The sequence below is a fragment of the Carassius carassius genome, chromosome 50 (genome assembly GCF_963082965.1).
Source record: "Carassius carassius chromosome 50, fCarCar2.1, whole genome shotgun sequence".
NCBI classification, from domain to species: Eukaryota; Metazoa; Chordata; class Actinopteri; order Cypriniformes; family Cyprinidae; genus Carassius; species Carassius carassius.
The window spans coordinates 18,712,551-18,738,371 of NC_081804.1; the positions used below are offsets into that span (position 1 = coordinate 18,712,551).

General features: G+C 39.2%; 1 protein-coding gene across 4 annotated transcripts in view; it reads right to left on the minus strand.

Annotated features, from left to right (window-relative positions):
- The window catches only part of LOC132133738 (anoctamin-3-like), a 78,939-nt gene that overhangs the window by 49,536 nt on the left and 3,582 nt on the right, over positions 1-25,821 (minus strand). For 2 of the 4 annotated variants that reach the window (XM_059546669.1, XM_059546671.1), the window contains exons 2-8: positions 10,038-10,238; positions 9,098-9,228; positions 8,402-8,557; positions 7,688-7,788; positions 7,547-7,591; positions 7,058-7,192; positions 4,354-4,460 (exon numbers count right to left, since the gene is read on the minus strand). In XM_059546669.1, coding sequence (XP_059402652.1) covers positions 4,354-4,460; positions 7,058-7,192; positions 7,547-7,591; positions 7,688-7,788; positions 8,402-8,557; positions 9,098-9,228; positions 10,038-10,238 — 876 coding nt within the window. Of the gene's footprint in view, positions 1-163; positions 251-4,353; positions 4,461-7,057; positions 7,193-7,546; positions 7,592-7,687; positions 7,789-8,401; positions 8,558-9,097; positions 9,229-10,037; positions 10,239-25,821 lie in introns of all 4 variants that reach the window. The other 2 variants (XM_059546667.1, XM_059546668.1) reach the window with 2 other exon arrangements.

Consider the following 25,821-nt stretch of genomic DNA (forward strand, 5'->3'; position numbering starts at 1 on the left):
GTGCAAAAGAAATCTGGTCTGGACATTTCACATTTGTGAGATTCAACCCAAATCAGTGTTAAAAAAGCACACTCTGTTTTGCTGATGCTACTTTTAGAGGTGTGATGATATTTGGGCACCCCTGTGTGCCAGCACAACAGAGACTGTACAGCACTGTACGCACCTTCCCACGAACTCCCTGACTGGCCCATGAGGAGCCGATCGTGATGCCCATAATAATTAAGCAGATACAGACAACACAACGGAGGAGCTGCAGAGAGACGAAGACTGTGTGACCAGCAGAGACATGCACATATACGCTCACACATGAGGGACACAGATGGATGGGGCCCATTTCGGTTCTGTGATGTCTATATTTCGATTAGTGCTGGTCCTAAGGATGGAGTTTGAAGGCTTAATGAGTATGTGGTGAATGACTGGAAGAAAGATACTATTTCTACAAATATATGGAGAAACAAATGTCCATTTACAAATGACAAAATGGTACTGAACCTGAGCTGGCTCAGGAGCCAAGTTGACAAACTCTCTCTCAGAAGCCTCAGTTGTCATCTTACAAGTTTTGATTAAGAAGTAGTTAGTTAGTTAGCTAGTTTATTTATTTATTTTTTTTTCCGACTAGGAATAAATAGGAATAGTTCTTCCAAAAATAAAAATTCTATTCTATCATTTACTCATACATGTTTTTCCAAATCGGTATTTCACGTATCTAATGGAAACAGGCAGTAATGTTGGTAGTTATATTTATGCCAGCTGTGTGAAAATGTGTATTTGTGGATGTACTATCAAGCCTCTGCAACTGATCCAGAATGCTGCACCAAGAGTGGTCTTCAATGAGCCGAAGAGAGTGCACGTCACACATCTCTTCATCATTTTGGACTGGCTGCCGATAGCCGCTCACATCAAATTCAAGGCACTGATGTTTGCCTATGAGACAACCACTGGCTCTGCACCAAAGTACCTAAACTATGCGGCCTCCAGAAGCTTGCGTTCTGCAAGTGAACGACGCCTCGTGGTACCATGCCAAAAAGACACAAAATCACTCCCACAGAACTTTACCTGGACTGTTCCAAGCTGGTTGAATGACCTCAAATCGAGCAGCTGAGTCTTTGAAAAATATTTTTTTTGTCAGCACTTGACTAACTCATGCTAACATTTTCTCATTATATTTGTCTCTTTTTCTGAATTGTGTTATGTTAGACTATCTGAGACTTGTTACAGCACTTACATACTATTGCCCCCCTCTTCTCATCTGTAAGTCGCTTTGGATAAAAGCATCTGCTAAATGATTAAATGTAAATTAAATGTAAATGTGAAAAACTTTTAAAGATTTTTTAAGGTTTAGTTATTTGCTAACTGTTCTTTGTATGTGCTGGAAAAGACCAACCTCATATGAAAAGACATGTGAGTGAGAAAATGATGACAGACTGTTCATCTTTGGTTGAAATATTGATAAGATTTTGAAATAAATGGTGTTGCTTGGTTTAAAGGGATTGTTAACCCAAAAATAAAAATTTGACCACACATTATTTTAAGGTCCAATTCTCACTGTAAACTCACTATTCACAATGAATTTTGCCTTAATTAACTAGCGAGCATTGTGAGTGACCTGGCATGTGACGACAGACACAAAAATTACAAAGGGACGCTGGTACACAATACAGGTAGCTTTTTATAGCTCAAAGCAAGTTCCTCTCAAGCATACCGTGGTGTGGCGAAGAGAAGCAGTGTCTCGTTCCCTTCCCAGGGAACAGGGGTTACAGTCGGAACCCGAGATATTCCCCTTCGAGGGAACTCGAGCTGTGTCGTATGATGATACTTTGTGGAATGAGATACCTTCTGCGCCACACCGGATAATGTCTGTCCTAGTGTGAACTGTCCAGGCACAACTTAGGACGATATGAATCAAAAATTATGAATCAGCCTTTCATGACTGTGCCTGAAATCGGTTATTTTTTGTGTCGATAAGATGCCCCCAAAACTTGGTCCTGGACAGAAACCAAGTCATACATAGATGCCTTCATGCTCCGGTCATATAGAAGAACCAGCACAAAGGACCAAGACAAGAGCACGAAGGCATCTACGTGTGCCTTTGGTCATGTGGAATGGAAAACCCCTTGGTTTTCAACCACCACCACAGGGGTCACATGTACAGAAGGCCAAAAGGTATCATGTTGGACGCAGTTGCCATGAGGCCCAGCACCCTCTGAAAATGCTTCATATGACCTAGCTTTATCCTAGATACTGTAACCAGGATGGTCTCGATACATGTAGGAGACAACCTTGCCCACATCGTAGTTGAGTCCCATACCCCACCCCAGGAACATAGTACACTGGGAAGGTATCAAAACACTCTTTTTTGTGTTGAGTCTCAACCTCAGACATTTTATATGGTCAAGGAGAACATCTTGATGCCAAACTGCCATATCATAAGACTGGGCCAATATGAGCCAGTCATTGATGTAAATCAATACACGGATGCCCTGGAGTCTTAGCGGAGCCAGAGCTGCATCCATGCTTTTGGTGAGTGTGCGAGGGGAGAGCGCTAGGCCAAATCGAAGAACCTGATGTTGGAAAGCCTCACCCCCAATGGCGATCCTCAGGAATTTCCTGTGAGCAGGAAGGATGGAAATTTGAAAGTATCCATTCTTTAGGTCTATCATGATAAACCAGTCCATGGACCAAATTCATATCATAATAATAGGAATAATTTGCATCTTGAAACTGAATCTCCTCAGAGAATGGTTCAGATTCCCAGATCATTGACGGGACGCAGCCCATAATCCTTCTTTGGAACTATGAAATACTGGCTGTAGAACCTGGAATCCCACTTGGGAGGAGAGGGAGTGCACTTCCTGTTCCAGCACCCGATCCTGCTCTAGGTCTATGGTAGTCCAGACCACCCCATTGAAATTCGGTGGGTGAGACCCGAACTGAAGTCTGTAACCTTTTTCTAGATGCGCAGGACCCACTGAGACATATTCGGAAGCTCTTTCCATGCTTCTAAGTGATCTACTAAGGGAATTAGCCAGACAGACTGTTTACTCTGCTTCCGTCGATCACCTCAGTTTTGATTCACCTATGTTGAAAGCCTCTCAGTTGCCTTAAGGAGTTTTTACTTAAAAACACACTGAGGGACAGGTGGAAGTTGTTTTCTTTGAGGTTATACCACAAATGCTGTAAACAGACCTTAGCTAAAAAAAAACAAAAAAAAAACAAGACCTGAGTGCCTCACGTCAACTACCAAAGATTCATTGTTGACCAACAATGAATTGACCAGCGCTGGTAGGCTATTGCCGTACGTCATTTGATTAAATCTCTCAGTTTAAAATTCAGATTTGTTAACTACGGCTCATTTGCTGCAGATGTTTTGAGTTCACTAGTAGGACATTGAGCTGAGCTGCAGTGGCATGATTGAGCAGTAGCATTTGTGGGGGATTTAGAGCTCTTCTCCCAATCTGATCTAGTCTGAGCAGGTGAGCGGTCACTGGTATTAATTTATTAACATGAAAATCCCAAATGCAAGACCAGCTTTAATCAGCAGAAAACCACAACAGCATGCAGACAAGAATATGAAGGGCACAAGTATGACGTTAAAATAAGAGAGATTAGCAAAAAGGACGGCATTCAATTAAAAAGGTCAGAGGGATTGTAGGTCACTGCAGATAAAAGATGTCACATCTCTTCAAATATTTACTGGCAGAAATGTATTGACAACAGGTGAATTTCATGAAAACATACTTATGTTGTATAATTTTAAATTAGCTTTAAAAAAAATTTCAGTTTTCTTTTACATTTTAGTTTGATTAATTGATTTTGTTATGGGTTTTTATAAAAAAATATATATTTTTATTTTTATTTCTGTTTTATTTTCTGTAATTTGTGTGCTTCATCTAATTTATTAAATTTTGTTGCCAAGGCAACATTTCTTTTTTCTTTTTTTTCTTCTTTTTTTTACATTTAAATCTTTTATTTTATCCAGATTTTTTCATAGTTTGAATTTTAGTTGAATTTAAGGACTTCTTTCTTTTATTATTTTATTCGATATTATTCTTATTCTTATTATTTGATTTGGGGGTGATGGGTGACCTGCATATGTTTTTTATTTTATTATTATTATTATTATGATTATTTGTTTGTTTTAGATTCAACCAATTTCATTTAGTATTACTGAAGAAAAAAAAGATCATTTAAGACAGAATGGTATGAGCAAAGGTCAATATCAATAATGAGCAAGAGAAATGGCATATCATTGTGCATATTCTACAGACAAGGTTGTAGTGTCTGTGGAGTGAGAAATGAGTGTATGTGACATGTTTGATGAAGATGTTTGAGTAGATTTAGCTGTCATCTTACCCATCTTAGACTTCCCGTCTTCATACTTCATACGCTGTAGTACATGATGTACTATTCTGCTTCTGGTTGAGTTTGAGAAAAACGTCTCTCTGTTGTTGATGCTAAAACTACAAGAAAAAAAAGTCCATTGTTTTAAGACACAAAGTTGCTGTACGTTGCATGCATTAATTTACTAAACTGAATACAGTCAATATTAATATACCAACAGCAGCCTAGAGATCAGTACTCAAAGCTTTAGTATGTCAGTGTAAATAATAAATTGGAGCCCAGCTGGACCACAGCTGACCCAACACATAAAGCTCAGAGCAGATTGTATGTCTTACTACACCCAGCTATCTCAGCTAACAGAAAAATTCATATATTTAAGATAGGCTTCCTTCTTGAATGAAATTAATGTTATTAATGTTATTATGTTTCAACTAAGTAAGCCAAAAGGCACATATTGCGTTCTTGCTAGCTATTACTTTCCCTACAGACTGTAGGAGACCTTTGGGTGCTGTCAGTTGCATCTTCCTGCCTTAAATTTGCTCCATTCATTCCATGTTTTTGCAGGCTTTTCATCCCCCTCCCTTTGTGTCGGCGGATCTTGAGATGCTTCACTCTTGAGATGCTTCACTTTCACTTCAACACTTAGGTTAGAAGAACATCTCACTGGTGAAAAACTGACCAGCTATTGGTATGCTTCGGGACCCCCAAGAAGGGGACCCAGCCTCTAAACACAGCATTATCCGATGGCTTGTTGAATCGATATGTAATGCATATGAGTTGCGGGACATGTCTTCACCTCTACTGTTAAAGGCTCATTCAACCAGAAGTATGGTGTTACCCAGCACTACCCGCTCCTCTGCTTGTGCCTCAATAAACTGTGTTTCTGTTACCTCCTGTATTGGTATTCCGTAACATATGGCAACTTCAGAACTTTTTATATTTGAAAAGATTTTAAAGTCTGGACCTGCCTTCTACTATAGACTGTTGAGTGCTTTCATCCTTAGTAGTTCCAAGACAGTTTCACACCAGGACAGGCATTTCTCAATATGCCGGAGTAGGCATTTTGTTACCCATAGTGTAATCATATGGATGCAGTGTGAGTTCCTTCAAAAGGTTAATGTCTTGTTTCATGACTGTAACAACAGTTCCCTGAGAAGGTAACAAAATGCCGTGTCCGCTGCCCATACCTACTGCATGCCTAAGAGTTATTTACTTCAGCCTATCAGAATCTAGGCAGTGAGGGGGACATTTTTCAGACAGTCACGCAAAGGCATTCCCTATATTGTCATCATTTGGACAGTGCTTTGTTTCCTTCTCAGGGAATATTAAAACTCAAAAGTAAAGCTTTAGCACAAATTAGATTAAAAACAAAAAAAAATGTAAATGTGCTCTAAATACACATTTAACATTGCAAAATTTGAAGTACTAAAATTACACAAAAAAAATAAATAGAAAATTGTTACGTTTATGAACTTTGTTTCCTTATTTGGTCTTCCTGTTCTAGTTTTGGTTAATTGATGATTCCCCACCTGTCTCCAGTTCCCTCATTACCTTCTGTGTGTTTAAATACCCGGTCTGTTCAGTTCTCCCTGGTTCTTGATTGTATGTGAAGTTATCTGTGAATGTCTATGTTAATGCTGAATGTAATGTAGTATATTGTCTGTATTCTCCTTCTTCCTTTAGTAAACTCCTCATCTGATCCCGATCCTCCTCGAGCACTTTTTTCCTTTTGTTTAGCATACATACACACCCATAATTGTAACAAAAATACTAATAATAAAAATTAACACTGACATAAAATAAAAATCTAAATAGCAAAATTTCTAAATCGTATTTTAATAAAAATGATAGCAACAAAATCACTAAAACCTAAAATTAAATAAGAAAAGAGGAAAAAATACAAAAGCTAAATCAAATTATTTATAATTATAACAGTATAAATAATACTAAATAATATATGCAAAAAAATAATTCTAATCTAATCTTTTTTAATCTTTTTGGGGGGGGGGGGTAATATGACATTTTGACAGACTTCTGCTACTGTGGAAAAAAATACAAAACCATCATCTGTCTCACGGGTTTTAATTTTTTTAATTTATTTTATATGTTTGACACTGCAGGGCATTAGAAAGATATCTGCAAAGAGTGTTTCCAAGTTGTTTTTCAGGTTAAACCCTACTTGCCCTCTGTGCATACAAAACCTCTGGCCGGCCTCAAATAAACCCTTCCTAACAGCCTCTACTGAACAAAAACTAACTCACTAACTCTACTGCCCCAGGACACTGTTCTTCATGAGGTCATGCATTTATACTGATCTCTGTTCTGTGAAGTAAACGTCAGAAACCAATGAGTCATAAATTCACAAACAGTCATCAGGTTCAAGTACTGTACATCAAGTACATGATCTGAAAGTGCCTCCATCATAAAATCTGCTCTAAGAGGGTCAGCTGAGGCTAAAATCTGTGATCTGTGGTGGATTCAATAAGTCCCTTGAGCTCATTGGTTAATGAAGGTTGCAAGATTGTGTTTTCAGCCTCAGTTAGCAAACCATGGCTGAAATGTATATGAGGCCATGGCTATTTAATTGCAGTATCATATTCCCAGAAAACAAAAAGTGCCATGCAATCACATTTTTGTTCTGTATACGTAAAATATATGATATTATCTGAGAAGACGTGGAATTAATTTAAAACAAGGTCATGGAAGAGGGACATACTGGTGCATTCTGGCCCTGCTGAAGGGGGCGGTGTAGCAGTCGGTTTCCTCCAGGTCTGGCAACGCCTCTTTATCCAGTTTCATGGGGTTTCTGGGCAGCCAGCTCTTCATCTGACGATACCTCAAATGAAATTGACTGTACACATAATGTTTGCATTAGCATTTGTCAAAAATAAGGCCCAACAAGAAGAAAAAACAACTCCAACGAGCAGAGATATTATTTTATTCATTTCACTCACAGTCACTTCTAGAATTAAATTAGTTTCTGATGCAAATTAAATCAAGCCTGATTAAATCTCTGAGATACACAACAAATATTGGGCTAATTAACTATATACATTTTTTTACTCCCCACAGTCTGACTCAAATTAAATTTCAAGAAAATTAACAAAATTGAGATACTTGAGAGGCTTTTGACTTCGATGCAAATGAAATGAAATCATTAACTATCAGCCAAACATGTGGAAACACAGAACAGGAACAGTCCTACCTGCCCATGGTTTTTTTCTTCCAGTCTGTGAAGTAACACTTTTTCCTATAAAAATATATATACTGTATATCACATGGTCACAATGCATTCATATACAGTACAGTATAAAGTATAGTAGAGTATGGTGACAGTAATTTCTACCTGAAGGGCATTCTGATGTTCATCTGCTCAGCATATTTACACAGCGTGTCCCACGGTGCATGAATCTTCACAAACATGATATCACTGTTGGTTAATGAGGGCTGTCAAAGTGACAAACAAATCATTATCAGCATATACATTCAATTAATATGACATGTCTTGGTTTTATAATATTGGAACTGAGGTTTATGAGCAGAAATGACACATAACTGAAATATTGCACACAATTCTGATTAAGTTTTTGACACTTGACTGACATTAGGTTTGTTCTCAAACTTATCAGCTTAAGTCGTGACATATCAAATACTGTATACTACATTATAATTGGTTATGGTAAATATACAACAGCTATGTCAATGTTTATCAGAATATTAAGTAGTAAGCGTGAAAGCATGCTAACATCAGACTCTATGAGAATCAATCAGGAGTCAAGTCTCCTGTCTTTCCATCACATTAAAAGTGCTATTTGTGGGCTGTTGTCTATGAAGAGTTTTACTTCTAAGGTTTTATTTCAGACAGAATGCATTAGAAGGCAGCGGCCCAGACAGCAAGGCAGCTCACTTTGAAACAGAGCTAGTGTCTATTTTCTGCTGCCATTCAAAATAACCCTGATTGTTTCTATTCTGTGATCTTTCCTTGAGGGCAAAAATAATCAATCCAAACAAATGACCTTTAAAATACCACTGTCATCCAGAGAAAGACCTTGTTCTGTACCTCCTTCTCCAGCATTAGCCCTTCCGCCCGCAGGTTCCTCTCAAATGTGGCCCTCTTCTCCACCTGAGGGCTGGATTTCTTATAGACTAATATATAGTCAATGCGCTTCTTCCCATCTCTAAACATCAATCCTGAGGGCTTTTCTAAATCGTTCCCCTGAAAAAAGAATCACATTTTTTTTTTTTTTTTGTTATTACTGCCTTTCTTAGGGATTTCAAATTATCTTTTGAAGTATGAGTGTCATTTATATCCAGCAAAATGGGAAATGCACTTCAAATAACATTTTACCACGGACCTTTTTGTATTTATAAATCAAAAACGACTTTTCTAAAAACCCATTAGAATTTCCAGAGGGGATTTTTTCAGTGTTGGCTTACAAATTGACATCATTGAATATCATCTCGATATTCTGCTGAATCAACATTTCTTTTAACATGTTCTTTTGAATGAACATGTTAATGTGATAAGCCCTTTTAAATGGGTGCTACTCAAAGTAAAAAGGTAGTGTTCCTGTGGCACAGAGGTAGATCATTGTGTTAGCAGCGCAAAAGGTTGTGGGTTCAATTCCCAGAGAACACACATACTGAAAAAACAAGTTATATCCTGAATGCACTGTAAGTCGCTTTGGATAAAAGCGTCTGATTTAGTTCATCATCAAACACAGATCATCAGCAGGTAAGAGGACAGATGTTGTACCTGTGTGGAGTCTGTGCGGGCCTCTAGCTTTGCTCTGGACGCTGGCTTTTGCTGGACGAGTAATGTTTTGTCTGTTTTAGGCTCTAACTCCGCCACCTCCCTCTCTTCCACATAGACATCCTGACTAGTGTCTGTCCAAGAGAGAAACATTGAGTTTTATGAGTTTAACTTGTTACAATAAAATGTTAATAAATACGGATGTGCAAATTGGCTCATAAAAGTTAGCCATTACTAATCACATGCCATTCATAACCCAGGTTATTGGCTCAGAAACAAACAAACAAACAAAATCTTTACCCATGAGTTAACATGGCATCATGAGGGTCACACACTTCTAGAGGATTGCGATTGGAAATAGCTTTCTCGGGGTATTACAGACCTAACTGGATTTGACAGGCTGGGTTTCGCTTGACAATGGGCTATGAATTTGAAGTTGAAGCAACGAGCCATTACATTTCTGCTAACACAAAGTTAGTGCTTTCATCACCAACATTTGCCTAATTTATCTTCTCAGTCCTGATCGCTGCTGACCGCTGCAGCCAGTAGCCCTCATTAGCTCTACAGGTGTTTAGACAAGACAGCTTGTTCCAAGTGCTGCTCTAAGGTTCTCAGTGAATCATTTCCGGACTCTTCTAAGAACAGCATTACATTTTCCCTTGAGTTTAGTACCACTAATGGTCATCATTTTGATACAACACTCTTGCCAGGAGATCTTTTAGCAAAAGCACCTGACCTGATGAGGTCAACACAAAAGCAGAATGAATAACGGATAATGAGATGGTCCTTTCTAAGCCAGATGATTTTCATAGTTATTTTGTGCCTTTAGTCCACAAGCATGCAGAGAAAATTTAAGCTCTGTCTTTTGTTGGGACGATAAGTGATGGTTTGGATCTGATTCATGATAACTGAAATACAAAGAAAAACGTTTGCTAGTGCGTACCTATGGGAGGAGGTGTGATGTGTGTGCAGGAGGCACTGATGTTGTGAGTGTATGTTTTGGGTTCAGGACTCAGAGGCACAGACAGGAAGTGATTGAGGTTCTGAGGATGCGTCTGACTCTGAGCCAGACACGGCAAACTGCGGCGAGACGACTTTAGCGTTTTCTCCTTCAAAATCTCACTGATACTGGTGTGCATACCTGCTGAGAGAGAAACACAGAAATACATAATCAAGACTTTGGATTAAAAATACCAACATTTCCACTTTGAATATCAAAATAGATTCTCTTCAAAAAGGCATTTTTCATTCTGTTGTAAATATCTCAAGAATCAGTGTCATCTGTATTTGATCCAAATTCTCTGTAAAGCAATATCGTACCAGTAAAAATCACTTACGCTATCAAATACAAAGGTACAGTGATCACATCAAGGATAACCAGTGTATTTACTTAATTAAATAACTCATGGAAGCACAGTCAGTCTTTATTGACTCACAAGGTCAGCTAAGGATAAAGGATTTACTAACTGCATTTCAGAACCACGTGGGCCAGATGCTGTTCGATGGTTTGCAATAGTCAGATGAAACAGCAGATGTTTTGGTAGACATAATAATTTCTATTAAAGGGGCCATAGACAAGCTGACATGGAAAATCGGACAACACTTTATTAGTCCACTCTTTAGGGGGGTGCAACTGGTGCGGTCGCACCGGGCCCTGCGTTCAATGTACTCATGGGGACCCCCCAATATATATATATATATTTTATATTAAAATATATTTTATATTAAAAACAAAACAGTAAGCCCAGCCTAGATGTGAAAAAGTAAGGCAAAAGTGACATAAAAAAGTCACTAAGTACGCAATTGGATATTTTTATTTTAACTTTAACTTTCCCCAACACTGCATTTTATAATAAAGTTTAATTTGTAGCATAAACGTTAACAGTTTATCGTTATGAATGTTAGTTAATAAAAATAAAAGTTTATTCATTGATTGTTAGTTTACAGTGTATTAAATAAAAAATAATGAATAAATGATGAATGAAGGAATAAGAATCAGCAATGAACAGTAGTATATTTATAATATTTAATAAATGCTGTAATAAGTTTTTTATTGTTAGTTTATTGTTGGTCGCCTCGGTGGAAATCGTATTCTGCAGGGCCTCTCTGGATCGTGGGACCCATGCAATTGTGTGGTGCCCAAACACCCCACTGTTAACTGTTAATGAACAAAGTTAGCCTTATTTTAAAATGTTCCAGAAAATACATATTTTAATAAACTTTAAACTCAAAAGATATCATTTATCATATCAACATCACTGACCAGAAACATACATCATTTTAAAATCTAGATCTCATTTTAATATAATATTACGGTGAATGTATTCTGAATGTGCATTCTATAGCTGCATTTTATCAGCTAATACGCATTGAAATTAATGATAATGTGGCATAGCAGAGTGAAATTAATCCTGCTTGCAAAAAAAAAGAAAGAGAGAGAGTTATTGATGTTGTGACATCATGCTTGCATGCTTGTTCAGTTGTTGACATATCGAACGTAAAAACTAACCTAACTCTGTCAAAGTATTGAATCTCTATTCATTACTCAATTGTGCAATAATTCAAGTCACATAAACTGAACATTTAAATAGCAATTGCTTTCCCATACTACTTTGCTTTACTTTAAAAGGTGTTTACCTTAAAATGAATGTTTCATCAGAGAAGTAATGTCAAAGATTGATTGCTAAGTTATGCCATTATACTAACAGTGGATATCAATACCGATGAAGGCAACTTAATCCCCTTGGGAGCAATTTTCAGTCTATGAATATAATATGGGATTGTTATCCTCATGTACAGTACACAAGGAATAACCCATATGGCCCTTTTGGTATGCCTTTAACAAACATGTTTTCATGCATACCAGATCAAAATGTCTAAATTAATTTACATTAAAAAAATATAGTCATCTTTGTTATTATTAATAATAAAAGTTAATATACACTCCACAGCTTCTCATTCTCAGATATTTACTGTATAACATAAATGAATTGAAATAACAATGTGCCGAAACTCACTGTAAAAACAAAACCCTTGAATACCAGAATGCTAGCAGAAGCTGCGGTCAAATCTGGAAAAATGACTCCACATAACCATTTCATGTAATATCCATCCTTCCCGGGAAGGCGTCCAGGAGGCATCCGAAACAGATGCCCGAGCCACCTCAGCTGACCCCTCTCGATGTGGAGGAGCAGCGGCTCTACTCTGAGCTCCTCCCGGGTGACTGAGCTTCTCACCCTATCTCTAAGGGATCGCCCAGCCACCCTGCGGAGAAAGCTCATTTCGGCCGCCTGTATCTGGGATCTTGTCCTTTCGGTCATGACCCAAAGCTCATGACCATAGGTGAGAGTAGGAACGTAGATTGACCGGTAAATCGAGAGCTTCGCCTTGCGGCTCAGCTCTTTCTTCACCACGACAGACCGGTACATCGACCGCATTACTGCAGAAGCTGCACCGATCCGTCTGTCAATCTCCCGTTCCATCCTTCCCTCACTAGTGAACAAGACCCCAAGATACTTAAACTCCTCCACTTGAGGCAGGAACTCTCCACCAACCTGAAGAGGGCAAGCCACCCTTTTCCGACTGAGGACCATGGCCTCGGATTTGGAGGTGCTGATTCTCATCCCAGCTGCTTCACACTCTGCTGCAAACCGTCCCAGTGCATGCTGAAGTTCCTGGCTTGATGAGGCCAACACGACAACATCATCCGCAAAGAGCAGAGACGAAATCGTGTTGTCACCAAACCTGACCCCCTCCGGCCCCTGGCTGCGCCTAGAAATTCTGTCCATAAAAATCATGAACAGAACCGGCGACAAAGGGCAGCCCTGCCGGAGTCCAACACGCACCGGGAACAAGTCTGACTTACTGCTGGCAATACGAACCAAGCTCCTGCTCCGGTCGTACAGGGACCGGATAGCCCTTAGCAAAGGGCCCCGGACCCCATACTCCCGGAGCACCCTCCACAGGCCGCCGCGAGGGACACAGTCGAATGCCTTCTCCAAATCCACAAAGCACATGTGGACTGGTTGGGCAAACTCCCATGAACCCTCCAGCACCCTGTAGAGGGTATAGAGCTGGTCCAGTGTTCCACGGCCTGGACGAAAACCACACTATTCCTCCTGAATCCGAGGTTCTACTATCGGCCGGATTCTCCTCTCCAGTACCCTGGCATAGACTTTCCCAGGGAGGCTGAGAAGTGTGATCCCCCTGTAGTTGGAACACACCCTCCGGTCCCCCTTCTTAAAAAGAGGGACCACCACCCCGGTCTGCCATCCCAGAGGCACCGTCCCCGACTGCCACGCGATGCTGCAGAGGCGTGTCAGCCAAGACAGCCCCACAACATCCAGAGACTTGAGGTACTCAGGGCGGATCTCATCCACCCCCGGTGCCTTGCCACCGAGGAGTTTCTTGACTACCTCGGTGACTTCAGCTTGGGTGATGGACGAGTCCACATCTGAGCCCTCAGCCTCTGCTTCCTCAATGGAAGACGTGACAGCAGGATTGAGGAGATCCTCGAAGTATTCCTTCCACCGTCCAACGACATCCCCAGTTGAGGTCAACAGCTCCCCACCTCTACTGTAAACAGCGTTGGTAGGGCACTGCTTCCCTCTCCTGAGGCGCCGGACGGTTTGCCAGAATCTCTTCGAGGCCGACCGATAGTCCTTCTCCATGGCCTCACCGAACTCCTCCCAGGCCCGAGTTTTTGCCTCCACAACCACCCGGGCTGCAGTCCGCTTGGCCTGCCGGTACCTGTCAGCTGCCTCAGGAGTCCCACAAGCCAACCAGGCCTGATAGGACTCCTTCTTCAGCTTGGCAGCATCCCTTACTTCCGGTGTCCACCACCGGGTTCGGGGATTGCCGCCTCGACAGGCACCGGAGACCTTACGGCCACAGCTCCGAGCGGCCGCTTCGACAATGGAGGTGGAGAACATGGTCCACTTAGACTCAATATTTCCAGCCTCCCTCGGGATCCGGTCGAAGCTCTGCCGGAGGTGGGAGTTGAAGATCTCTCTGACAGGAGACTCGGCCAAACGTTCCCAGCAGACCCTCACAGTACATTTGGGTCTGCCGAGTCTGTCCAGCTTCCTCCCCCACCATCGGATCCAACTCACCACCAGGTGGTGATCAGTTGACAGCTCCGCCCCTCTCTTCACCCGAGTGTCCAAGACATACGGCCGGAGGTCAGATGAAACGACCACAAAGTCGATCATCGACCTACGGCCTAGGGTGTCCTGGTGCCACGTGTACTGATGGACACCCTTATGCTTGAACATGGTGTTCGTTATGGACAAGCTGTAACTAGCACAGAAGTCCAATAACTGAACACCGCTCGAGTTCAGATTAGGGGGGCCGTTCCTCCCAATTTCATTTCATGTAATATTATTCCACAATCTGATGACAGCATGAACGTCTGATTCACACACATCCAGTGAAAAGCTCATTTGTAAGCCAGTGCTGGGAAAATGCCTGGTCTTCCTCACATGACCGCACAAAGATAGAGCTGATGTGGAGTTCCTCTCGTCCATGACGGCCGCAGCAATCTAACCCATTCATAACTCATGGATGGCCTTTTAAATAGAGCTAACGTGAAACAAGAAGCAAACCCAAAGCGCACAGAAAGTTCAAACACATGCAGGGCTGAATTAATCTAGATTTTCTCACATTTTGGATGCGGGAGAGAATTCAGTACAAGGCTCTTGAATCTTAAATGCTCAGCTCTAAAATATCTTCTTCCTGTAGCATCTTGGGATGAAGACTTGAGAGAGAAATACGATGCGATATTTCTATATTAACTCATTTTGCCTTTAATTTGAAGATGATTTGAGTGGTGCTTTCATGTGAACAACGCACCACCAAGATTGCGTGTTATCAGTGGTTGTTTCAAGTGATTTTTGCTGTTTTACTACTAAAGCGTTCTGTTTGTTCCTCTCTGCTTAACCACCGTTATACGATGCTTTATTAGAGAAATCAGCTAACTAGTCATGGCTGTTTCCCAAACCTGTAACATGATTGCACTGCCATTGTTTCAATCACATTAATGCAGAATGGGCATTAATGACGTCATGCACAGGTGGTGCAGTAATAATAAGGTTTAAAGTTCATTTTTTAATCAATTTAACATATACTGTAGTATGTAATTGGCGTACACATTTGGTAATTCCCGTATACATTTGGTTAATTCAGCAGCTATCTCTGATATGTGTATAACTCTGAAACGCTGCTTTAACAACATTAGCATCTGAGGACTGCTTCCCTGTTTTTGATCCCTGTGGTTTGGTTGAACAACCACAGGTCCCTTCTCTTTCTTCTTTTACTGTCCATAAATCCTGAGATTAGAAATACAAACGCACACCGCTTGATTTGAGGCATCATTCACGTTCGCATTGCAAATGGTGCAGGAAAAGTTACACGCATGTAAATCAAAATGTAATTCATCCTGGTTTGCCAGATGATGAGATTTCCCACTGAACATATACTGAACACAGCATGAAAGTTTCTGAGATTGTGCAAAACACTTGAATATTTAATGAGGTAAGCACTGAGGCAGTTTATGATTGGTTGTCTGCTACAAAACAACTCAACATAACATTCAAACACAGCATTGCTTCCCACTTCATTTCTTTTGCACTGCAGTATGTTAAGCCAGCTCTCAACCAGGGTTTCATAACCAAGGGTTAAAACAGTGCTAAGCCCCTTTTAAAATTAGTCTATGGTGTAAACTTTCGATTTCTTGTTTACACACATATTCAGCTGAAATGTGTGTCTCTCTAATCAAAATGTGTGTAATATCTCCATATTGTCTGTAGAGATGCATCACCATTGCCCAAATTCATTACACTCCACAATAACCACAGCCCCCCACAGGCAGAGAAAATAAGACATCCAATCAACTAAATGCAGACTAATTATCTCCTCTGCTTTATCTGGGTTTGGAGATTTCTGTGCAAGAGAAGAGCAGATGGTGCTATGGGCAGCATGTGCCAGAATGATGATATCGCATAAAAACACATAAAAACACTCATTAAACATTAGTATTCTTTCTATGATGCTGTAATTCCGAGTTTATATAATAATATTGAAGTTGTGAGAATAAAGTTGCATTATAAATCTTTGAATATTTTAAAGTCAGCATTAAAAAGCGCCTGTAAATAATAATAATAATAATAATAAATGCTGTTGTGGGAGCAGGTGGTTCTCATTAACACATTGTATAGGTTTATATAAAAATATACAACTATAAAAGCCTGTTTGGTCCAGATTTAAATCTGGCTCTGAGCTCATACTGGTGTGAAACATAATAATGAGAGTACAACACAACAATTTCAATGTGCAACACTACACAGAACAGCAGTGCTCTGAATCTCTCTTCCTCTTTTCCTCTGTATTACTGCCTTTCTGTAATATTTTTCTATATAATCTTATCAAGCACATCTCCACTACTGATTGAAAATGTGAGAAATAGAAGTGACATAATAAATGTTCCCAAAGACAACAAACACTGCTGTTCGTGCAGCACGCTTGCACCATGCTTGCTGTGTCAGGGGTGAAAAAAATCTGCAATCCTGGATTTATCCACAGAGACAAAGCCAATAGGACCTTGTGATTGAGTGAGATTATCATTGTGTGTGTGTGTGTGTGTGTGTGTGTGTGTGTGTGTGTGTGTGTGTGTGTGTGTGTGTGTGTGTGTGTTCCTGCTACACGCTCACACACGTGTCCCACCTGGACAGTTGATTCTTTACCTTAAACCTGCCTTTCACATCAATAATAAAAATAAAGAGGTACTCTAAACCGATCTAGAGTCTCGTTGCGTGTAATCCATGTACAGCTGTGTGCTGTTCACGTATCATTCCAGCTTTCAGTTTCCATTTTTATACAACACACTGTGAAATGCTACATAGTGTATTCCTGCAGCTATGTATGTGTTTGAAAATATATAATAATAATTATCATAACTTAATTACATGATTCTGGCTTACTTTTCATAAATTATTGCTTGGCGGGAAAGTAACCTATCCTACAGAAAGCATTAAAAACTGCTGGATCCGATTACTTTTCTTCTCTTTTAGAAGAAAACAAACATAACCCCAGGTATTTATTCATTACAGTGGCTAAATTAACGAAAAATAAAGCCTCAACAAGTGTTGACATTTTCCAACATCACAGCAGTAATGACTTTATGAACTACTTTACTTCTAAAATCGATACTATTAGAGATAAAATTGCAACCATTCAGCCGTCAGCTACAGTATCGCATCAGACAGTGCACTATAGACCCCCTGAGGAAAAGTTCCACTCATTCTCTACTATAGGAGAGGAAGAATTGTATAAACTTGTTAAATCATCTAAACCAACAACATGTATGTTAGACCCTATTCCATCTAAGCTTCTAAAAGAGGTGCTTCCAGAAGTCATAGATCCTCTTCTGACTATTATAAATTCCTTATTGTCATTAGGATATGTCCCCAAAACCTTCAAACTGGCTGTTATTAAGCCTCTCATCAAAAAACCACAACTTGACCCCAACGAACTAGTTATTTATAGACCAATCTCGAATCTCCCTTTTCTGTCCAAGATACTAGAAAAGGTGGTATCCTCACAATTACATTCCTTCTTAGAGAAAAATGGTATATGTGAGGATTTCCAGTCAGGATTTAGACCGTATCATAGTACTGAGACTGCTCTCCTTAGAGTTACAAATGATCTGCTCTTATCATCTGATCGTGGGTGTATCTCTATATTAGTTTTATTGGATTTTAGTGCTGCGTTTGACACAATTGACCACAACATTCTTTTGCATAGACTTGAACACTTTGTTGGCATTAATGGAAGTGGATTAGCATGGTTTAAATCGTACTTATATGACCGCCATCAGTTCGTAGCAGTGAATGAAGATGTATCATATCGATCACAAGTGCAGTATGGAGTACCTCAAGGCTCAGTACTAGGGCCGCTATTCTTCACGCTTTATATGTTGCCCTTGGGAGATATCATCAGGAAACATGGTGTTAGCTTACACTGTTATGCTGATGATACTCAGCTCTATATTTCTTTGCGGCACGGTGAAACACACCAATTTAAAAAAACTAATGGAATGCTTAGTCGATATAAAAAACTGGATGACGAGTAATTTCTTACTGCTAAATTCTGAAAAAAACAGAGGTGTTAATTATAGGACCTAAAAACTCCGCTTGTAATAACCTAGAACACTGTCTAAGACTTGATGGCTGCTCTGTCAATTCTTCATCATCAGTTAGGAACCTAGGTGTGCTACTTGATCGCAATCTTTCCTTGGAAAGCCACGTTTCTAGCATTTGTGAAACTGCATTTTTCCATCTAAAAAATATATCTAAATTACGGCCTATGCTCTCAATGTCAAATGCAGAAATGTTAATCCATGCATTTATGACCTCAAGGTTAGATTATTGTAATGTTTTATTGGGTGGTTGTTCTGCACGCTTAGTAAACAAACTACAGCTAGTCCAAAATGCACCAGAAAGAGTTCTTACTAGAACCAGGAAGTATGACCATATTAGCCCGGTCCTGTCAACACTGCACTGGCTCCCTATCAAACATCGTATAGATTTTAAAATATTGCTTATTACTTATAGAGCCCTGAATGGTTTAGCACCTCAGTATTTGAGTGAGCTCCTTTTACATTATAATCTTCTACGTCCGCTACATTCTCAAAACTCAGGCAATTTGAAAATACCTAGAATATCAAAATCAACTGCGGGCGGCAGATCCTTTTCTTATTTGGCGCCTAAACTCTGGAATAACCTACCTAACATTGTTCGGGAGGCAGACACACTCTTGCAGTTTAAATCTAGATAAAAGACCCATTTCTTTAACCTGGCATACACATAACATACTAATATGCTTTTAATATCCAAATCCGTTAAAGGATTTTTAGGCTGCATTAATTAGGTAAACCGGAACTGGGAACACTTCCCATAACACCCTATGTACTTGCTACATCATTAGAAGAATGGCATCTATGCTAATATTTGTCTGTTTCTCTCTTATCCCGAGATCACCGTAGCCACCAGATCCAGTCTGTATCCAGATCAGAGGGTGACTGCAGTCACCCGGATCCAGTACGTATCCAGAACAGATGGTGGATCAGCACCTAGAAAGGACCTCTACTGCCCTGAAAGACAGCGGAGACCAGGACAACTAGAGCCCCAGATACAGATCCCCTGTAAAGACCTTGTCTCAGAGGAGCACCAGGACAAGACCACAGGAAACAGATGATTATTCTGCACAATCTGACTTTGCTGCAGTCTGGAATTGAACTACTGGTTTTGTCTGGTCAGAGGAGAACTGGCCCCCCAACTGAGCCTGGTTTCTCCCAAGGTTTTTTTCTCCATTCTGTCACCGATGGAGTTTCGGTTCCTTGCCGCTGTCGCCTCTGGCTTGCTTAGTTGGGGACACTTCATCTACAGCGATATCGTTGACTTGATTGCAAATAAATGCACAGACACTATTTAACTGAACAGAGATGACATCAGTGAATTCAATGATGAGCTGCCTTTAACTGTCATTTTGCATTATTGACACTGTTTTCCTAATGAATGTTGTTCAGTTGCTTTGACGCAATGTATTTTGTTTAAAGCGCTATATAAATAAAGGTGACTTGACTTGACAAACTATTATACATTTCAATATAGCGTCTATTCAGGCAAGTTATGACCCTAGATAATAATACTGTATATGATTATCTCAAGATGACTCACAGTTGAATGTTTAGGTGTTTTGTATTTGTTGCATTTTAAACAGATCCACTGACTGCAAAAAGAGTTCTCAGCTGCACCATTGCATATTATAAGAAACGACTGGAAGAAGACAGACTCTATTTGCCAATATGAGTTGTATACCTCAGAGAATACTGCTTGAATACTGTCACATAATGCAAATGATATATCCCACAATGTAATGTGCTTCCACTTTGAATTGTGACAAATAAAATGGAACTAATATCAACCTTGACTGATATCAGCATCTCCATTATGTGTGATCTGTAATAAATAGTGTACAGTGCAGTGTTCACTGAGCAACACACTAGTGTTCTATTCTGAATATGTAAACCTGCATTTTTTTACACACAATCTCAGAACAAAAGGCACAAAAGCAGTCACTGTGGCAGTACCTTTTTAAATGGTACACCTATGTATCTACAGAGTCCATATTGGTACCTTAAATGTACATGTTAATACCCAAAAGGTACAAAATTGTACCTTAGAATACATATATGTGTAGTATATGGTGTACTGCCTTTTATATATGATGATTTAAATAGATATACTTATGAATGGGTTCAAATGCTATTAATAAAATTAATAAAAATAAGAATAAACACACACGATATAATGTCTCCTCTCTCTCTCTCTCTCTCTCTCTCTCTCTATATATATATATATATATATATATATATATATATATATATATATTTCAACACATACACACATGCAGATATATCACACAATCTTTGACAGAATCTGTATTGCATAACGCACCATATAAATAAAGATGACTGGATATATAACACAGATATCATTTCAGCCCATTCAGTGACCTAACCATGTTATTGACAGGCTTCATGAAATTCAGCCAAATGTCATGTGAGGACAGCTGGTGAGTAAATTAAACAAATGTAGCTGGATTAGTGTTTATATAATGCACGTAGAGCCGAGTTAAGACCTAGAATAAGGAAAGTCCACGATTGAAGGTATTATTTTTATTCTACTGTAACCAAAAAAAGGACAAAGAGAGATACGCTGCTATCTGAAAAGTAGCTGATAGCTACAGAACAAAATTAGTTGAAGTAAAGATCTTTCCTTGCTTGAGGGAAATGAGAGAGTGAACAGAGTGAAGGAAATGAGGTCAGTGGGTTTGCCCGTCTTCCCTTTCTGAAAACCGTGCATAATTTATCTCTGGTTCCCCACCGCTCTCGACACGCAGGAGTTTTACATCGCCCTGCCCCACTAACAGATGCTTTTTATAGATCGGAGAGGCAGAGTGGGCTGGGTAACTCTACACCCCTCTCAGAGCCAGTCTTTACGGGACGTTAAGGGGCTGCTGGCTGACCATCAGATGAGGCTGGATTTACAGGAGCTCGACTGAGGCTTTTTCAAAATCAAGTGATTTACAGCAGCTAGACTGACTCTGTGATACTGTTAGCAAAGTGCAATGCAGCCTAAATTAATTATTTGTGAGTTTCATAAATTCAATTTCCATCAGTCTGGACTGTAAATTTGGTCTCAGCACTTTGTAATGGAATAAAATGGATTATAACGGAATAGTATCTAAAAATAAAAATGAATATTTGTTGAGAATTTACTCACCCCCAGGTCAAACAAGATGTAGATGAGTTTGTGTCTTCATCAGATTTGGAGAAATGTAGCATTGCATCACCTGCTCAACAGTGGTTGCTCAGTAGTGAATGGGTGCCGTCAGAATGAGAGTCCAAACAGCTGATAAAAACATCACAACAATCCACAAGCAATCCAGACCATCAATTGATTCTCCAGTGAAAAAGTCATCTCATCTGAATCAGGAGAGAAATATGCACAAATCAAACAGCATTTATAAGCAGGAAACAGAATATGTGGGTAGATTTTGATGTGATAGGACAACAGGGGATGGGATTTTTCACTGGAAGAAGTGTTCTTATGAAAAATGGACTCGCATTTTAGCCAGAAGCAACGGTTTGAAGTGAAAAACATCTTAACAATAGATTTGTTTGATCTATTTTTAGTTTCTAACAAACAACAAGCTTTCCACTTCACAGGATGTTGGTGTTGATGTTTTTATCAGCTGATTGGACTTTGATGGCACCCATCCACTGCAGAGGATCCACCGGTGAGACATCTGATGAAGAAACAAACTCCTCTACATCTTGAATGGCCTGAGGGAGAGTACGTTTTCAACTATTTTTAATTTCTTGGTCAACTATTCCTTTAAAAATGTGTTTTTAGGTAATGTTTTTCATGTGACTGTTGTTTTTTATGATCATCAAAACTGAAATCTCTCTATTTCAATCACACTGGGCCTTAGGTTAGTAGCAGATGGCACTTTTCCAGAGCTTAACTGTGTTCAGCACAGAATTACACACAAGCCAGTCAGCGCCGCACTGAAACATACAGACGGGAGATTACAGTATCCATCACTCTACTCTCTTCAAATGTCAAACAATGTCATAGTGTCCCCTGTACATAAACATATACAAGCTGAATATCTACTCGTGTGTATTCACTTGCCATCAAATGGAAATTCTTGCTAAATAGACATAGTTCATTTCTAAACTATGAATATTAAACTACATACAGTAGAAAATGAATAGCACTTAAAACTATTTCAAACTTACAAGTAACATTATTTCATTACAAATGCTGTCACAATTGTGTGGCAATTTGTTGGTTAATATAAGTGTTACCATTTTTAGGTTAATTTAATTTTATTTAACATTGGAAACACTGAATGGGGAGAGCTGCTTTAATACATGGTAATAAACTAAATTATTATAGCACCTTTACAGGTAGCTCTTCAAGATTTTTTGCAGAGAAAATGTATTAAAAAGGTTACATAGAAATATGATACAGTATTATAGTCAAAGGCAAACAAGTTAACATATAAAAAAGTTCAGAAAGGCTGAAACTTTAAAAAATATATATATTTATATATTTACTTTAAAATTCCCTGGATACAAAGATTGATTTTTTTTGCAGAAACAATTTACACTTGAAACCTATTAACAAGGTCCAATAACCAATGTCTTTATTAATCTTGACACTCCCATGATTTTTGAGCAAGTGATTCCCATTACTTTTATTGTGGTTTGACTTCACAAAGTACGGTATAGAAATTTCCTTGACATTTTCCATAAATTTTAAAATTTTAACAATTTGCATTAATTTTTTCAGCCATGAAAACAAATTGGGGTATTCATTCATTCACTCATTTATTAAAAGCCAACACGTTTCTGATAATCACAGGTTGTTGTTTTAAATAATACATCTATTGGTCTGTCTGGGGGTCTGTGATCTGCAGCGATACTCTTCCCCATCTGTGTGCTATGTAACATGACAGGTGGCAAGTGTTGTGCAACACACACACACTCTCTTTGACACAGAAAAAGATCAATTCACAGCTCCCCCGTGGAGAAAGCCACGTCTCCCTGAAAGTGGGCCCTCTCTTTTTAGCAACCTATATCTAGTTTAACAACTCACCTGTCCTATCTATTACATCAAACATATAGCTTGAGCTTATATACAGTCATGAGAGCCAGGAATGTGGTGCCAATCCCAGACACGCTGATATCGTCAGCCTCCTACTAACTTCAGTTATTGGAGAGTCGCCCATGTCGCAGGAAGTCCTCGCGTCTGGCCAATCTGTTTGTGACGGCAATGGATCACTGCCACACAGCCAGAATCCCATGTTAACAAACTGCTTGCTTTTCAATTACAAATTTCTGGAGAGAAATCATCTAGCAGTTTGTTTATCCACATGCCATGGTTTCTTTAACAGTGAAGTCTTTATTATGGCTTCCGGTCTTTGTTCTGAAGCCATAAGGATTCTGATGCTTGTTGTTTGATTCTGGAGTGAGGCATATACAGTACTGTAAATTATCACCGCCGCGGAGGCATATATCAGTTTATTGCTTTGGGTTATTGTCCTGGTTGGAATTGATTTTGGTGCTCCACTGAGTCTTCAATGGTTTGAAGATGTCAGTACAGGAGCTAATAAATCTCTTATGGCCGCAGCTGAGAAATGTTGGTTATTTGGCACAGGTTAGTCTTACAGTAGATCTAATTTCTTCTTCTTATCACATTGCCCATGTCTCTGCTACATGTGGCTTCTCTTGAATGAAAGTGTGTTAGTCTCTAATTCTGGCTGTTTGTCGGTTTCATCTGTTTAGGTTTCAGTAGTCCAGCTTTCATCACAATGTGCTTAATGTATGGCACATTTACATTGTGATGTACTGTCGGATATATATATATAGCTTTTGTATCAGTCCACTGGAAAACTAAGGCCATTTTTACCAGTAGATTGTTCACTTTGTTCCAAAACAGGGAACTGAAATGTTACAATCCGTGTACAATCACACAAGTAATGCAAGTAATGTAATCAAATTACTTTTTTCAAGTAACTAGTAAAGTAGTGCATTACTTTTTAATTGACAAGTACATTTCTGAGTTACTTTTTCAAATAAGTAACTCCAGTTACTTTGTATTCCAATTTATTTTGCTGGCACAACTGCATTATTAAAAATATCCCGTTACTCGCTGATTTGTCTCAAGTTTTGCCACAGGAAAGGAACTGTGAAAAGATTTTCTGTCAGAATGTAATATGAAGATTGTATAATGTAACATCTGAAAAGTGGATAACAGGCACAACATTGGCACACCATCTTGATTGAATGGATCACATGATGAACATGCATCAGCATTTTCAAAAAGCTCGGATTTCGCTGAGCAAAAATGCCCCAAAACAGAGCTAAAAAAGATGTGTTTTTAAATGTATCAAGATTGAAGTGGATTTAGCTGTAGTCCAGTTTGGCCCTGAACCTAAAATGAATTTGAGAGCATATTTTCAAGTCCACTTCAGTTTTATGTGGTAAATAATAAACCCCATCCTCAGCCGTCTGTCACACTTCCTAGAATTATCATTAGCCGAGAATTCATCTCATGCTTTTAAGATTAGCCGAAATGCTAATTTTCATTATTTATGGTATTGTTAGTGTATTATCCATTATCAACACACAAATAGTACAATTTGCAAAAAACATAATGCTCACAATGTATTACCCTGGCACTGCATATTTCTGTGATAATGTGATAAGATACACTGTATGCCAGAGAAGGAGTCTGGGGACACACATGCTTTGATGTGGACATAACTGAATATAAAACCCAGTCTTCTGCAGAGGCCTAAACATCAAAGAGTCTCTTTCTCTCTATTCCCATCACATCTCACCTTCCCTGACTGACATGTTTCTTCCTCTGCAGTCTCCACACTTCACTCTTACTGTATATCAAGGGCATGCACTGTTTGGGCAAAATCCTGTTTTGCTGTAAAATGCTGTAGTTATTTTGTCATTAAGCACTTGAGACAGGCGAGGTTCTGGAGTCGGTGGATATTTGGGTTTTGGTCAGGCATCTGAGGAAGCTTCAGGGCCATTCTTTGATGCAGAATTTGACAGCAAAAACAGCTGAACAGTTTAAATGAGCCAGCACTAGTTTGCTGGGGTCCCAGGTTCGGTCAGGCCGGTCTGTTGGCAGTTTTCTGAGCCAGCCTGAGACCAGCTAAAGACCAAGTTGTGTTGTTTTTACAACATCTGGGATTCTTTTGGATGCAATTTCACCCAAATCAGACTTTTTACACATACTACAGTACTTTGTAAATTTGTAAAACAAATTGGTCAAGAAAATATTTTTACTGTTAGTAAATTTTACAAAAGTACAAAGAAATTGCAAGTAACGCTAAGCATGGAATTAAGCATTAATAGTTGATAATCAAGCAATAACTACCAAAAAACTGACATTTCTATAACATTTTAAAGGTTTCCTTATTACACGTTACATGTACTTACTATTACAATTAATTACGCATGATTACATGCAAGTAACCATAAACCAAACCCTAATCCTAACCCTACCATATAGTGAGTACATTTAATTAATTAATATCATTCAGTACTTAAATGTTTAAGTACACCGTAACAAGGACAC